Source organism: Phoca vitulina, unplaced genomic scaffold (genome assembly GCF_004348235.1).
Source record: "Phoca vitulina isolate PV1807 unplaced genomic scaffold, GSC_HSeal_1.0 scaffold19, whole genome shotgun sequence".
Taxonomy (NCBI): domain Eukaryota; kingdom Metazoa; phylum Chordata; class Mammalia; order Carnivora; family Phocidae; genus Phoca; species Phoca vitulina.
In genome coordinates, this window is record NW_022589722.1 from 17,175,583 (window position 1) to 17,190,957 (window position 15,375).

The 15,375-nt window shown below is 43.2% G+C and overlaps 1 protein-coding gene across 3 annotated transcripts; it reads right to left on the reverse strand.

Moving 5' to 3' along the window:
- Window positions 1-69: 69 nt before the first annotated feature.
- CUNH12orf73 (chromosome unknown C12orf73 homolog) lies at window positions 70-15,358 on the reverse strand. 3 transcript variants are annotated; one of them, XM_032416782.1, is made up of 3 exons: window positions 15,330-15,358; window positions 7,862-7,978; window positions 70-835 (listed from the first exon to the last, which is right to left on the reverse strand). In XM_032416782.1, the coding sequence occupies exons 2-3, from the start codon at window positions 7,967-7,969 to the stop codon at window positions 740-742; spliced, it is 204 nt and encodes a 67-aa protein (XP_032272673.1). In that variant the 5' UTR covers window positions 7,970-7,978; window positions 15,330-15,358; the 3' UTR covers window positions 70-739. The 3 variants fall into 3 exon arrangements, with proteins under 3 accessions (XP_032272673.1, XP_032272671.1, XP_032272672.1); XM_032416780.1 differs by lacking the exon at window positions 15,330-15,358 and adding an exon at window positions 8,353-8,989; XM_032416781.1 differs by lacking the exon at window positions 15,330-15,358 and adding an exon at window positions 8,209-8,346.
- Window positions 15,359-15,375: the final 17 nt, after the last annotated feature.

Consider the following 15,375-nt stretch of genomic DNA (forward strand, 5'->3'; position numbering starts at 1 on the left):
TGCTCAGCGGGAGCCTGCTTCTCCCTCTCCTCCCTGTTTGTGCTCTCTCTCGCTATCTCTGTCACTATCTCTCTCTCAAATGAGTAAATAAATAAAATCTTAAAAAAAAAAAAAGTAAGAATAACTACATGGTAATATGGTTTCTCAAATTTGGGGATAAAGAACTTGTGACAGTCCAGGTGACATTTGTTGTAATTTTGTTAAGTACACAATTCCAAAAGAACTTCAAACTTTAAATATTTCAACTTAATTCACAGTTTAGTACAAATAGCACTTTGCAATTTTAGAGAACTATTAACTACACACCATAAGCTTTCATTGTCAATGACAATTTCATTATAGTTAATTTATAATTCCCATTTGTCATGATACTCAAGCTTATTCAGAGAAATAAACCAGAATTATAAGGGCAGGAAACACTGTAAATATTCTTTCTCACATGATATCCAAGATTAAGTATCTATTCAAATACATTCAAAAAGCTGATGATATGGGGGGGGCGGAAAAAAAATAAATTAAAAAAAAAGCTGATGATATAAACTTTGGCAGTTTTCAAGATACACTGGTCAATCCATAATTAAATCTCAATGCATCAATTAACACCTGGGCACCTCTTGCAGTTAGCATTGCATTAGATTTAAAAGACAACCAGTTTGACTCAATAAACTTTAAAAATATATGTTTAATACTTATAATATTATTCACAGAGTTCTTGGCAGAGTTAAGTATTTTGAGGTTTCTATTGTTGAGAAATTTGAGGTTCATGTTGTCTCTTTTTCAGTCCCAAAAGCTCCGTTTTGATTTCTCCAGGCTTTGGTGGAATTTCAGGTATTGTCTATCAAAAAAACAAAACAAATAGATGCCAGTGCTTTCTTAGACTGTAATTCAGCATGACCTGAAAGAAAGTAAAAAGTAAAAAAAAAAAAAAGAACAAAAAGTCCCTGTGTACTCAATGATAAAACCTTATTAGGAGAGACTGTGGCCCATCCCAGTTCCTTTCTAACCCTATACTTACATGACTCTATTACCCAGGCTGTGTCTCTAGTATTACAGGACTCAGAGGGAGAGTTCATATCCATATTAATTGACAGATCACAAATCTTCATAAAGCTTTCCACAATTTGAAATTCATTCCTGCACTATTTACTGAGTCTCTACCAGGTGCCTGACACAGAAAACAAGTATCAGGAATCAATTGGTTTTGAACTGATTTCAAATCAATTCATTACTGTTCAAAAACACTAAGTGCCTGGGGCGCCTGGGTGGCTCAGTCAGTTAAGCATCTGCCTTCGGCTCGGGTCATGAACCTGGGGACCCGGGATCGAGCCCCACTATTCTTATGATGGAATATTATTGTCCTAAAAGGAAATGAAGTATAGATACATCTGACAATATGGGGCAAACCCTGAAAACATGCAAAGTGAAAGAAACTAGTCACAAAAGACCACATGTAGATTCCATTTAAATGAACTGTGTACAAGAAGAATGTGTGGACCTATGTTTTCATTTCTCTTGGGTATAAACCAAGATGTGGAATCGTTCAGCCCTATGACTCTATGTTGAACTGTTTGAGGAACTGCCATTTTCCAAGGCAGCTGCACCATTTTACATTCCTAGCAGCATTGTATGAGGGTTCCAATTTCTCTACATCCTCAGACACTTGTCATGAGCTGTTTGGGTTTTTTTTAATTATAGCCATTACAGTGGTGATGAAATGGTATCTTATTGTGGTTTTGATTTGCATTTCTCTGATGGCTAGTGATGCTGAGCATTTTCTCATGTGCTTATTGTCTGAAAAGGTGACTTCTGAACAAAGACATGAAGGAGGATGAGAAAACCAGCCATGCAGATATCTAGGAGTGTTTCAGGCAGAAGGAACCACAAATGCAGAGGACCTAAGGCAGAAATGTGCCCTTATGTGCAAGGAAAAGCAAGGTGGTCAGCACAGCTGCTATAGGGTATTCAACGAGAGGTTACAAAGAGACAAGGACAGAGGAAAAACGGGGGTGCAGAGATGCACAATCCCTGCAGAGTTCTGAGCAGAAGAATGACATGACCTGACTGAAGCAAAAAAGAGGACAGTGGCTTTGTCTAGAAAAGACTGCAGGGGAGCAAAGCTGGAAGGCAGAAACAGGTCAGGGAGCCATCACAGAAACTGAGGTGAGACATGGCTGACAGTGGCTTGAACTGGGTAGTAGCAATGCACGTGGTGAAAAGCAGTGAGATTCAGGATGTAGTTTTCAGATCAAGCCAATAGGATTTGCTATTATGTGTAGTATGAGAGAGGAGTTAAAGAGGACTCCTAGGCTTTGGCCTGAACAACAAGAATGATGGAGTCACCATCTACTGTGACAGGCAAGGCTTCAAGAAGAGCAGGTCTGTTGGAGGAAGACCAGGAGCTCAGTCTTGAACATGCTCACTGCACATCCAAGTGGAACTGTTCATAATGATTCAGAGGCATATCTATTTCTTTTTTTTTTTAAGATTTTATTTATTTGTCAGAGCGAGAGAGAGAGCATAAGCAGGGGGAGCGGCAGGCAGAGGGAGAAGCAGGCTCTCCGCTGAGCAAGAGGCCCAATGGGGCTCGATCCCAGGACCCTGGGATCATGACCTGAGCCGAAAGCAGCCGCTTAATCGACTGAGCCACCCAGGTGTCTCCAGAGGCATATCTATTTCTAGATATAGATCTAGATCAGCTATCAGCTTACACTGTGAGGTCCTGAGGAAAGGGACCACATCGTAATCTCCTCCTTATTTCTTACAACCCTATGGAGTGACCCTCATTATAAAAAGGCAGGCAAAAAACTGTGCTGAATGAATAAATCAACAGACTTTGCTCAGGACCCTTAATATAAGCTCATAAGATTGGAGAAATAAAATCTTTACTCAGATTATTTTATATAAAAATGCAAGATTAGGGACGCCTGGGTGGCTCAGCCAGTTAAGAGTCTGCCTTCAGCTCGGGTGATGATCTCAGGGTCCTGGGATCGAGCCCCACATCAGGCTCCCCGCTCAGTGGGGAGCCTGCTTCTTCCTCTCCCTGCCGCTCCTCCCCCTGCTTGTGCTCTCTTGCTCTCTCTCTCTAATAAATAAAAAAAATCTTTAACAACAACAAAAAACTGCAAGATTATTCTGGCATAATTTCACTCACATCAGAAAACTTCTATAGCTTTTCAATGCCTGAAGTTCAAACACCTTGATCTGGTTCATTTTACTCTTTCATCTAACAACTAATTAATCCTAAAGAAATAAAACAGTTTAGGAAACAATATGGGGTTTGGGGTCGGGGTCATAGGAGAGGTAGGGAGCTAAGAGATATGCTTCACAGCACAATTCTCATTTTGAAGTGAAAATGACTTTCTAAAAAAATGAGTGATGGGAACTGAAATAAAAGCCAGAGTAACTTGTCTGACAATGTCCTACCTTAAAACTAGTCCTAGGATTTTGACATTCCAACCCCTTTAGTATAAGAACGAATGTAGCTTATTTCACGATCATTAAACTATGGAAACTAATTAATTTAGAAGGGATCTTTTTCCCCCAGGGTCACAAAAGGAAATTATATGAAGTCACAAAGCCCTATAAAATACAGTATACTATATTGTACACCTGAAACTAATATAACACTGTGTTAACTGGAATTAAAATTAAAACTTTAAAAAATAATAAAAAAAATACAAGAATAGCATGTTTCAAATTTCTATAAAGTATATATATATACAACCACCCACTTACACACACACAGGCAAATATTTGGAGTAACCTGAATCGCCAATACACACGAGCACACAGAGGGAGAGAGAGCGGGAGAAGCAGACTCCCCACCAAGCAGAGAGTCCAATGCAGGGCTTGATCCCAGGACCCCAGGATCATGACCTGAGCCAAAGGCAGACACTTAACCAACTGAGCCACCCAGGCACCCCGACAATTCAACTTTTATTTTAAATGAGTAAGGAACAGGCGGGGAGAGGTAGGGAGAGACAGGGGGCTATGTGATCAGGCTCACAGAAATCCCAAAAATGTGGAGGTGTCAGGAAACCAGAGATAAGGGAACACTCCAGACCACCCTGCCCTAGGTATCCGAGGGAGGAGTCTTATTTATGACAGTCTCCTGCGGTCAACAGAAAATAACCAGACCCTAAAAAGAAGTAAGCCATTAACGATGTTACCACTAGTCCTTAACCAATGGTGCTGCCTGTAGAGAAGTCAAAAAAATTTAAGCTCCCTGGTTAGCCTTCAATCAACCCTAAATGCCCTCAGTGGCAACCATATCCGGGCCCCTCTCACTCCTGAGAGCTTTTTTTTCTGTACTCTTGCTTAATAAAAACTCTATTGCTTTCCTCACTTTCCTTTGTCCGCGAGATTCATTCTTCGACTCTGTGAGACAAGAACCTAGCTCTCGGGCTTCAGAAAAATAGCACTTTTACTAAATATACTACATATATAATCAATTTTTAAAAGACTAACACGTTTTCTGACATCAAAAGTTAACAGTGTGGGGCGCCTGAGTGGCTCAGTCGTTAAGCGTCTGCCTTCGGCTCAGGTCATGGTCCCAGGGTCCTGGGATCCAGCCCCGCATCGGGCTCCCTGCTCCCCGGGAAGCCTGCTTCTCCCTCTCCCACTGCCCCTGCTTGTGTTCCCTCTCTCGCTGTGTCTCTCTCTGTCAAATAAGTAAATAAATAAAATCTTGAAAAAAAAAAAGTTAACAGTGTCAGCAGAGGTTCTAAATAGCAATTTCTGTGTATGTAGGTATGTCTGGAGACAACCAAAAATGAACACTTTAAAATGAGTCCTGGGACACCTGGGTGGCTCAGTTGGTGAAGTGTCTGCTTTCGGCTCAGGTCATGATCCTGGGGTCCTGGGATCGAGTTCCGCGTCGCTTCCCCCTCTGCCTGCCCAACCCCCTGCTTGTGCTCTTTCTCTCTCTCTCTCTGACAAATAAATAAAATCTTTAAATAAAATAAAATGAATCCTAATGATGTGGGAAACAAAGGCAAAAAAAAATTAAATTTCCTTTCTACCTACAGCCCACTGACAAGTCCTTGAACCAGGCAGTGACCTTCCTCTAGGGACTCTGCTGCCTCGATGTCACTACTTTGCTCAGGGCAAAAGGCAATCTTAGCCCAACCCCCAGGATCCTGTAAGTCTACTTTAACATATAAAAATTCCTTTGGAAACTTCCTTTATCTCCACCCTCCACCCCTGCCAAGATATATGTTCGTAATCATCCCCCAAGCATATGACCCACCGATATGTATCTGAGGAGTCTCATGACTGAGTTTTTACTAAGTAATAAAGGACCTTTCCCTGACAATAGCTAGCCCCATCAGGATCCTGGAAACCTGGTTCCCGAATACCTGGGAGGCTTACGCTATCCCTAACCCCGTCCCAACTTGAAAGTACATAATGGACCACTCCTCATGACCCCAGTGCCACTCTTCCTGCCCATGGGTCCCATGTCCATGCTTTAATAAAACCACCTTTTTGCACCAAAGACATCTCAAGAATTCTTTCTTGGCCATCGCTTCAAACCCTAACATCTTTCCTACATCGCTGAGACTGCATTTTTTTACTATGCCTTCAATAATAAGTAGATTATAAATTAAGGAAAACAGAACCAGTAAAAGTAATGCAAAAGCAAATGGAAATGCAAAGGGAAGCTCAAGCAAAAGCACACTTTGTATTCCAGGACAGAACATCTGCCTTGCATCCTTGCCTCCATTCCTATCCTGAGTAGCTGAGCTGGACAACTAGAAAAAGCATCCTTAATCCTGCCCCCTTAAGACAGCACTGAGCACACACTCCAGGAGCGGTCTCCTCTGCTCTGGACTCCACCCAGACCTTCTAGCTGTAAAGACTGAAAGACCCTAACAAAGGCCAGCGGTTGTTACAACAGTGATAGTCATTGCTAGAACAATACCAAGAGACGCAGGAAAAGAACATAAATTCCTTAAATGTTAGTTCAGCATCCAGCATCCTACACACAGCCGGCCAGCCCTGGCCTTCAGGGCCCTACAGAAGTACCCCACTGCTGATGTCACTGCCCAATCAGGATGAAGTAGCCTGAGACACTTCAGTAAGGTCCTTCTAGAGATTCTGGCTTCATGCTGCCTCTTCCCAAGGTCGAGGCAGCTGGTGGTAACAACCATGCATGTTCCTACTTATAATGAGATGGGTGAATCAAAGCTCAATTTCCCAGGGGCAAATCACAGGTATTCCTTCCTTTGTAATGCCTGCTTGATGTCTATTCCTCAGGAGCTAGTGACTCAACTGCATTTCTGTGGAAGGTTCTTACCCCTTTCTGTCTCCAAGCATCCCTGATATATCCCTAGAACTCAAAAGAGAAGCAGTCCCGGCTGGTAAGAAAGAGCTACTTCAGCACTGTTTGGACAAAAACTAGATACCACCAAAATGTCAATATGAGATTAAGTAATATATGGAATATCCATATTATAAAATGTTATTCAATGGTCAGAAAGAAAAAAAGGCTGTTGATATAAACATGTGTCTATTTATATAGATGTTAACCAAAACAAACAATTTAGAGATATGTGTATATGAACTCCTATTTCTGTGGGGAAAAACACCCTCTCCACTGTGTGTGTCTGTGTGTATCTCAACAACAGTAAAAGTCTGCAAGTATACACCAACCAAAAAAATTGTAGCTACCTGTGTGGAGCAAACTAGAGAAAGTGGGGGGGGGGGGTAGATTTTCACATTCTACTCTACATACCCGAATTCAATCTGAATGTTTTACAAGGGTGTTGTACTACCCCATTAACAGGATCAAATAAGAGAAACATTGAACAGAAAGCGTGGGCTTCAAATCCCCAGGAAGTTATGTGATCCTGGGAAATCACCTTCAGTCTTCTGAATCTCAGTTTCCTTATCTGAAAACAAGAATAAACACCCCCAAAACTGTAGCTGACAGTTAACTAAAACCAGAAAGACAAATGGCTGGTTCTCTGTGTTACCCGTCCACAGTCCAGGCAGAGACGACTGTTTCCTACACTGTGCTCCAAACCACTCCATTCACACCTGCAGCATAACACCTCGCACACGCCTGCAATTATTTCCACTGCACCCCCTTGCCTCCACCTCCGCAAGACCGTAACTCCTCAAAAGCACCTCTAATTCCCAGTTCTAATTCAATGAACGCTTAAAATGCTAAAAGTAATTTCAATTTCTCCCTCCTTGGAATGCCTACATTCCCTCGTTCTTCATTCATCAATTATTTATCGAGCATTTACCATATTCTAATCTCTTTTCTAGGTGACTGAGATCAAGGGTGAACCACGCAGGCCCAGTCCTTTCGTAGAGATTACATTCTGGTGGAGGAAACAAAGAACAAGTAAATAGGCAAAAGGAATAAAATACTTGCAAGTTGTGACAAGTCCTCCCAGGAAACAAAGGACTGAGAAAGAACAGCACAAGGAGGGATCCTTTAGGAGCTGCCCCAAGGACCCTCACTGCTGGAGGAGATATTTGAGCAGAGACTTGACATTTTGAAGTAGGAAACCAACCCAAGATCTGGGAGAAAAGCACTCCAAGATGAGAAAAAGCATGGCCTTGAAGATGGGGACGGGCTTGATGAGTGTGAGAAACAGCAAGGAAACCGGTACTGGCTGCAAGAGTGAGAACGAGGGATAAATGGCAGAAGATCAAGGCCAGTGGCAGGCAGGTGACTGGCTGTGTAAGACCCGTGTAAGAACAGGCCATGCATTGCTCTAAACGCAACGGAATGCCATCATCAGGCTTTAGGCTCAGGGCAGATGTGCTTCTAATTTTAAGATCGTTTCCGCTGCTGGGAGGAGAACCGAATGGCCCAGGGGCCAGGAACGATGGACCCTCCTGCACTCACCAGGTCCGGCCGGTAGTACCTGTGCACCGCTTCGGCCCCGGCGCACATGGTCAGGAGGCTGGCAGCGAACATTTTCAGGTAGGTGGCCCAGGACACGCCCGCGGGCATGGTTGGGGGCTGCACGGGGAGGAAAGGCGGGCAGTGTTAGATGGCTCCCAGATCAGGACGAAAGCGTGCCGGGGAACAGGCCACACAGCAGCGGTGGAACGGGGTCAGGACCCCGGGTTGTCTCCCACCCCGCGCCGCGTGGGCTCATTCAGGACGCCAGGCGCCAAGAGGCCCGACGCCCCTTCCACGCCCGCGAGCAGCCTTCAGCCTTCACTGGGCTTTTAGTGCGGGGGCTGGACCTGCGCAACTTAAAGGCCGCTCCTGCGCAGCAACCGGAAGGCCGACACCCAGTGGCTTCCCCGCGCCTCTTCAAACTCTAGCAGGAGAGAAACTGCACAGTGCACTCCCGACTGGCCCTAAAGGCGCGCCCCGAGAGACCGTACCGCAGAATGCACTGGCGTCCGGCCGCGGGTCAGAGAGTGAGCGGAAGTGCGCGCCGGGGTCGCAGCGGACAGCCAGCGGGCGGAACCGAAAGTACAGGGCTTGCGGGCCCCGCCGGACCAGAAAGCCGGGCAGTGCGGCGACAGCGCTGGCACGTGACCCGGGCCGACTTCGGACTTGCGGCCGGAGCCCTTGTCTATTTCTGTTTTTCTTCTTCCCCCCGCCTCCCCCAATTCCTAGTGCCTTCCCAGCCCCAGGCACTTGTTGCGCTCTTTACTCTCCCTATGGGCGGACTTCCATGGCAGATATCGAATCTCGGGCTCGCAGCTGGCAGGATTCTTGCCTCGGGTGGTCCTTCACACGCCCACGGAAATTGCTTGCGTTTACCACCTTTTAGCAGCGGGTGGAGACTGGCGCTCCGACCGGTGCTTAGATGAGGTCAGCCTCCGGAGAGTGCAGTTAAAGCGCTCTCCGTCCTCGTGCGGGGCGTCCTTTGAGACGTGAAACAGGCACACGCACACTGCTGTTCCCCACTGGAATAAAAGAAAACTGAAGTCGACGTTGTTTAATCTATGCGTATTTAGATTGTGCTATGACTATGGATTGATTTTTGTTGAGAAAAAGTTAACTCAGGACTAAATTCTGAAGGGTTATGGTTGTATGTATAACATGAATCATGATACACTCACCTTTTAAACACTTTCATGGAGGTATATTTGACATAAATGACATATTTAAAATATACAAATTGATAAAGTTTGACATGTGTACACCTGTGTCACCATTACTACAAGCAAAATAATTAACATATCCGTCATACCCAAAGTTTCTCTGTGCCTCTTTCTAATTGCTCCCATATTGTCTCCTCTGGGTCTGCTTTCTGTCACAATAGATAAATTTGCATTTTCTAGAACGTTATGTAAATGGAATCATACCATACAGTATGTACCATCTTGGTCTGGCTTATTTCATGCAGCACAATTATTCTGAGATTCATTCCCTTGGTTGGTTGCAGGTATCAGTCCTTCACTTCTTTTTATTGCTGTGTATAATTATAACACAACTGGTGTATCCATTCACCTTTGGTGGGCATTTTGGTTGTTTCTAGTTTGGGACTTACAGGAATAATGCTGTTATGGACAGTAAAGTATACCAAAAAGACTCCCATACAAGCCTGTGAACACATGCTTCCATTTCTATTGAATCCTTTCATAGGAGTAGAATGGCTGCAGCATATAGTAGACAGGTGTATATTTAACTTTTTAAGAAATTGCCAAGCTGTTTTCCAACATGGGTATATACAGTTTCACATTCCCACCAGCAGTTTTGAGACTTCCATTTCCTCTCCATCCTCTTCCAACACGTGGTCCGGTTAGTCTTTTTAATTGTAGGCACTCTAACAGGTTAGTAATGGTGTCTCACGACTAATGATGTTGGGAATCCTGTTATATGCTTGTATTTTCTTTGGTGAAGTATCTATTCAGATATTTCATCCGTTTTTATTGTTCTTTTAAACTATTTTAGGCATCTTGATATATTATGGATAAGTCTTTTATCAGATAGATTTGATCTGCAAATATTTTCTCCCAGTATATAGCTTGTCTTTACTTTTTCTTAATAATCTTTTGAAGAGCAGAAGCTTCTACTTTTAATAAAGTCCAGTTTTCAATTTCCTCTTTTATGGATCATGCTCTTGGTGTGCACCAGGTCACACCCCCATGAAACTGGCCCTGCCTGCCAGTGTCAGAGATGATTTTCCATCCAACACCCTAGCTTTCTACTTTTTGAGCTCACCACAAAGAAACCTTCATTTCTACTTAATTTCTGCAATACTCTCCCCTAATTCATGCATTTAAAAATACATGAACACCACATTAATTCATGTTATGTTAGTTAACATGGGTTTCATGTTAGAAAGGAGCTCTGAGGTAAACTAATTTATATAGACACCTCAGAAAATTACAAGTAACTTCTAATTTGGGATCTTGGTTTGCTGTATCTTACCTTCCTGTATCTGAGAAGTGAAAGCTACATCAGATTTCAAACATATATCAAATTCTTGGCATATGTTGGAAATGGCAGATGTTGATTAAATTCCATATTAAAGGTCGGAGGCTATTTTCAAAAAACAATGCAGAAAATAAGTTAACTTATATTAGGATAATTACACTCTTTCTAAGAATATTTTTATTTTTTTAAGGTTTTATTTATTTGACAGAGAGTGAGCAAGAGAGAGAGCACAAGCCGGGGGAGAGGCAGAGGGAGAGGGAGAAAGAGACTCCCCGCTGAGCAGGGAGCCTGATGCAGGGCCCAGGGATCATGACCTGAGCTGAAGGCAGACACTTAGCTGACTAAGCCACCCAGGTGCCCCTTTATTTTTTTAAAGATTTTATTTTTAAGTAATCTCTATACCTGACATGGGGCTCGAACTCACAACCTCGAGATCAGAGCTCCATGCTCCACCAACAGAGCCAGCCAGGCACCCCAAGATTATTTTTAAACTATACATTCTTATAAACGAAGGAAGTATGTACTTATTTTTTTAAAATTCTTGAGATAGAATACATAACAAGAAATTTCAGGAGAACATCTTTTTTTTTAATTTTTATTTAAATTCAATTTAATTAACATATGGTGTATTATTACTTTCAGAGGTAGAATTTAGTGATTTATCAATTGCATATAACACCCAGTGCTCATTACATCAAATGCACTCCTTAATGCCCATCTCCCAGTTACCCCATCCCACCACCAACCTCCCCTCCAACAACCCACAGTTTGTTTCCTATGATTAAGAGTCTCTTATGGTTTGTCTCAGGAGACTATCTTTAAGGCAAGATGAGTACTGCAAAATATTGGCTTAGCACAGCTAAAAAATGGTTTAGGTTCCTTAAAAAGATGTTAAATGACAAACTAGTAAGACTCGATTCCATCATAGAAAAAAATTGTCTTTTCTATCTTTTGAGTTTTCTGCCATGCACCCCAAATCACATTTTATGCAGTGCCCAACTCCTATTCATATTGTAGTCTATCAGTAATGTGTCCTATGTCTGTGTATCGTGTCTCTCTTCTTAGAAGGACATCAGTCATCACATTTAGGGCCCACCTTAATCCACTATGACTTCATCTTGACTTGATTACATCTGCTATGACCCTATTTTCAAATAAGACCACATTCACAGATACCAAGTGGACATTAATGGGGAGACACTATTCAACTCAGCACAAGCCCTTATCACCTACTCAAAAACTTAAAAAATACCTAAGTAAAAGTCTAAATATTAACTGCAAAAAAAATGTTCAAAGGCTCATAAATTTTAAGAATAAAGGAAGTCAGGGCATCTGGGTGGCTCAGTTGGTTGAACATCTGGCTCTTGATTTCAGCTCAGGTCATGATATCAGGGACCTGGGAGCGAGCCCAGCACTGGGCTCTGCACTCAGTGGGGAGTCTGCTTAAGGATTCTCTCCCTCTGTCCCTCCCCCTGCTTGCTCGCTCTCTAAGATAAATAAGTATTTTTTAAAAGATTAAGACAACTCTTTTGAAACCTAGAAAATCTTGTATCCTCCCCTAAAATGAATGTTCGTTAAAGCCCCCTGACACACAGATTTTTTTCTAAATCATTTGCTTGAAACATGTAGCTATTCCCCGCAGGTGACACCACAAACTCCCCCACCCATTCTACAAAATATAGCTTAAGTATTAAAGACCTGTAATAAAGGGCTGAGTGGATACAGGAGAGTGTGTGAACCACAGGTCTCCTTCCTCATTTGCTCCCTCTCACTTGGGAGAATAAGCCCTATTATAATGACTTTTCAAACTTTTTTTGATTGTGATTCACAGTAAGAAATACTTTTCTAGGATCGTGATCCTATCTGTACACATGTACCTATGTATGTGTAAAACAATACTTACCTTTATCATATATGAACACTTTGACACTTTTTATTCTGTTGTATTTTTTTTTTTTAAGATTTTATTTGACAGAGAGAGAGACAGCGAGAGAGGGAACACAAGCAGGGGGAGTGGGAGAGGGAGAAGCAGGCTTCCCGCTGAGCAGGGAGCCCGATGTGGGGCTCGATCCCAGGACCCTGGGATCATGACCTGAGCCAAAGGCAGATGCTTAACGACTGAGCCACCCAGGCACCCCCTGTTGTATTTCTTCTTAATGCTTAATTTCAGGACCCAGGCGCCTGGGTGGCTCAGTCGGTTAAGCGACAGCCTTCGGCTCAGGTCGTGATCCTGGAGTCCCAGCATCAAGTCCCGCATTGGGCTGCCTGTTCAGGGGGGAGTCTGCTTCTCCCTCTGACCCGACCCTCCCCTCTCATGCTCTCTCTCACTCTCTCTCTCTCTCTCTCAAATAAATAAATAAAGTCTTTTTTTTTTTTTAAAGATTTTATTTATTTATTTGAGAGAGAGAGAATGAGAGAGAGAGCACATGAGAGGGGGGAGGGTCAGAGGGAGGAGCAGACTCCCTGCAGAGCAGGGAGCCGGATGTGGGACTCGATCCCGGGACTCCAGGATCATGACCCGAGCCGAAGGCAGTCGCTCAACCAACTGAGCCACCCAGGCGCCCAATAAATAAAGTCTTTAAAAAAAATTTCAGGACCCACTTATGGGTGAAAATCTGCAGTTTGAAAAACCCCACCCAGTAGTAAGCCTCGTTGAAAATAAGATGCAATTGACTGACAGAACATTAGCTAAGAAGGAAGCAAGTTTATTGGGTTCTTAAAAGGGAGAGGAGGCATTGGGAGGAAGAGGGAAAGAAGGTGCAATGACTTGCCCTCCTTTTGTTGTTGTCCTATCATACAATAGGTCTCTTTGAAGTAGAGACATATCTGGCAAAGACAGAAGGACATTCCTCTTAGGCTTCCCCCAAGCTCTGATAGGCAAGGCTCACAAACAGAACAAGTTTGTCTTCCAGATTAAGCTTCAGAGGGTGAGGAAGGTACTGATGGGATTGGAGCCTCTTTGCTGCAATTGCTTCACCGTTTCCAGGTTTGATGTCCTGCTCCGCAGCACCTCTTCCAGTAAACTCTTCCTTTCTCAAGGCAGAAGTGAGCAGAGGCCCCCAGTTTGCTCAGGTAATGAATGGAGCTGGCAGGCCCAGCATGCATAGCACCCCACAGTAACTCCATGTGAGTGAAAACATCCTGAGAAAAGTTTGCAGCTCTTTACACTTTTTTAGTCACCAGAATTCTCCCTCTGAAATAACCAAGGTAAGTCACCTGCTTTAAAACTTTTCTGGATTGGGGGCACCTGGGTGGCTCAGTTGGTTGAGCATCTGACTCTTGATTTCTGCTCGGGTCATGATCTCAGGGTCCTGAGATGGAGCTCCAAGTCAGGCTCCACAGTGGGAGTCTGCTTGAGAGTCTCTCACTCTCCTCCCTCTGCCCCTCCCCCCACTCATGCTCGCTCTCTAAAATAAATAAAAAATAAATAAATAAAATCTTAAAAAAAAAAAACTTTTCTGGACTGTGGTCCTGAGTGGTTAGAAAAACCAGAGAGAGACAGAGAGCAAAATAATGGGCTGTTGTTCATTCATTCATTCAACAAATATTCACTGGACACCCACCATGAGTCAGGTTCTGAGTAGTACCTACTAATGGACAGAGCATCCATAAAAGTTCTGAAAAGTTTAAAAATATTTAAAGTTTCATTTGAGCAATGGATATAAGACATATTAATCATTCTGTATTTACTCATGAAAGCCCTTTCCTGAATCCCAGAATGAAGAAGACACATGAAGCACAGGGCCATACTCATTCCCAGTCCATGTTACATTAGTGAGAAATAAACCTTGGTTGCTGTAAACCACTGAGACCGAAAGAGCCCTTCAACTACCTCCATTTTGACCACAGTCTATTTTCTAATTGACTAAAATTTTCTTTCCAGTTTATCTCTTAACTCAGCTAAAGACTCTGGGTAATGGATCCCATGCTGGGAACTGAAAGTACCCCTCAAGCAATAGGGACTACCCTGATGCCAGCAAGACCTTGCATGATTGATGTAAGGACAATGATCAACCTGACCTTTACTGCCCACCTGCACCTACCCACAGACCTTTGTTCCACATTTCCCCTATTTAAACCTAGAAGTATTTTCAGCGCTTTGGAGACAGTCTTTGAGACTTAGTCTACTGTATTCCCGGTGTTGACCTCGCTGAAATAAATTCTTGTTTCACCACCATTCCTCTCTCTGCCTTTGGATTTTGTCAGCGGTATGTGACCAAATCTGGTCCCTTTGGGACTCCCGGAGCCAGGTGCTCTTCCACCTAGCGCCCCAGTAACAAGATTTTGGAGTCATTTGTTACCACAGCCTAACTGGGGAAAACTATCTATCTATTTATTAATTTATCTTTGAAGATTTATTTGTGAGAGAGAGAGCACAAGCAGGGGGGAGGAGCAGAGGGAGAGGCAGACTCCCCTGACCTGAACCATGACCTGAACCAAAGGCAGACACTTAACTGACTGAGCCACCCAGGCGCCCCTCCATTAAGAGTTATTTAATGAAGTCCTTGTGACAACTTGAAACACCAGTGACAACTTGAAAACTAATGAAACAACAAAAAAAAAAACCAGCTATAAGAGCCACTGAAAAATAAAGCAGAGCAGCTAGTCTGTAAGGTAATAAGGGAGACATGGTGCTTAAATGGCATCTATCATACACTTGAAACGTTAATATTTTTACATAAACTAAAGCAGACAGTGGTTCATGTAACGCTTTACATTTTACAAAGCAGTTTCAGTCACCCTCATTTTACAGATGAGGATACTGAGGCCCAAGATAACACAGTGACCTCAACTTCCAGGTTTTCTGACTCCAAAGTCTGTTATTTGCCCAAAATCACACTTGATAATTGATACCTGATAATCAACGCAAAACACTGTTCTTAATCGGGATAAAATTGAGGTGGACTGGCCTGGAAAATCCTGATAAGCGTAACCGTCCCACCCACACAGCACCCCCAAGAGACTTCACCTTCTCAGCTTCCGATCCGCCCACTACCGAAGAGTCGTGGCGGACA

Coding starts and splice junctions, on each gene's coding strand:
- CUNH12orf73 (XM_032416782.1), bottom strand. CDS start 7,969: ATGCCCGCGGGCGTGTCCTGGGCCACCTACCTGAAAATGTTCGCTGCC. Junction 836..7,861: donor GGTACTACCGGCCGGACCTG/GTGAGTGCAGGA, acceptor TTTTTTTGATAG/ACAATACCTGAAATTCCACC.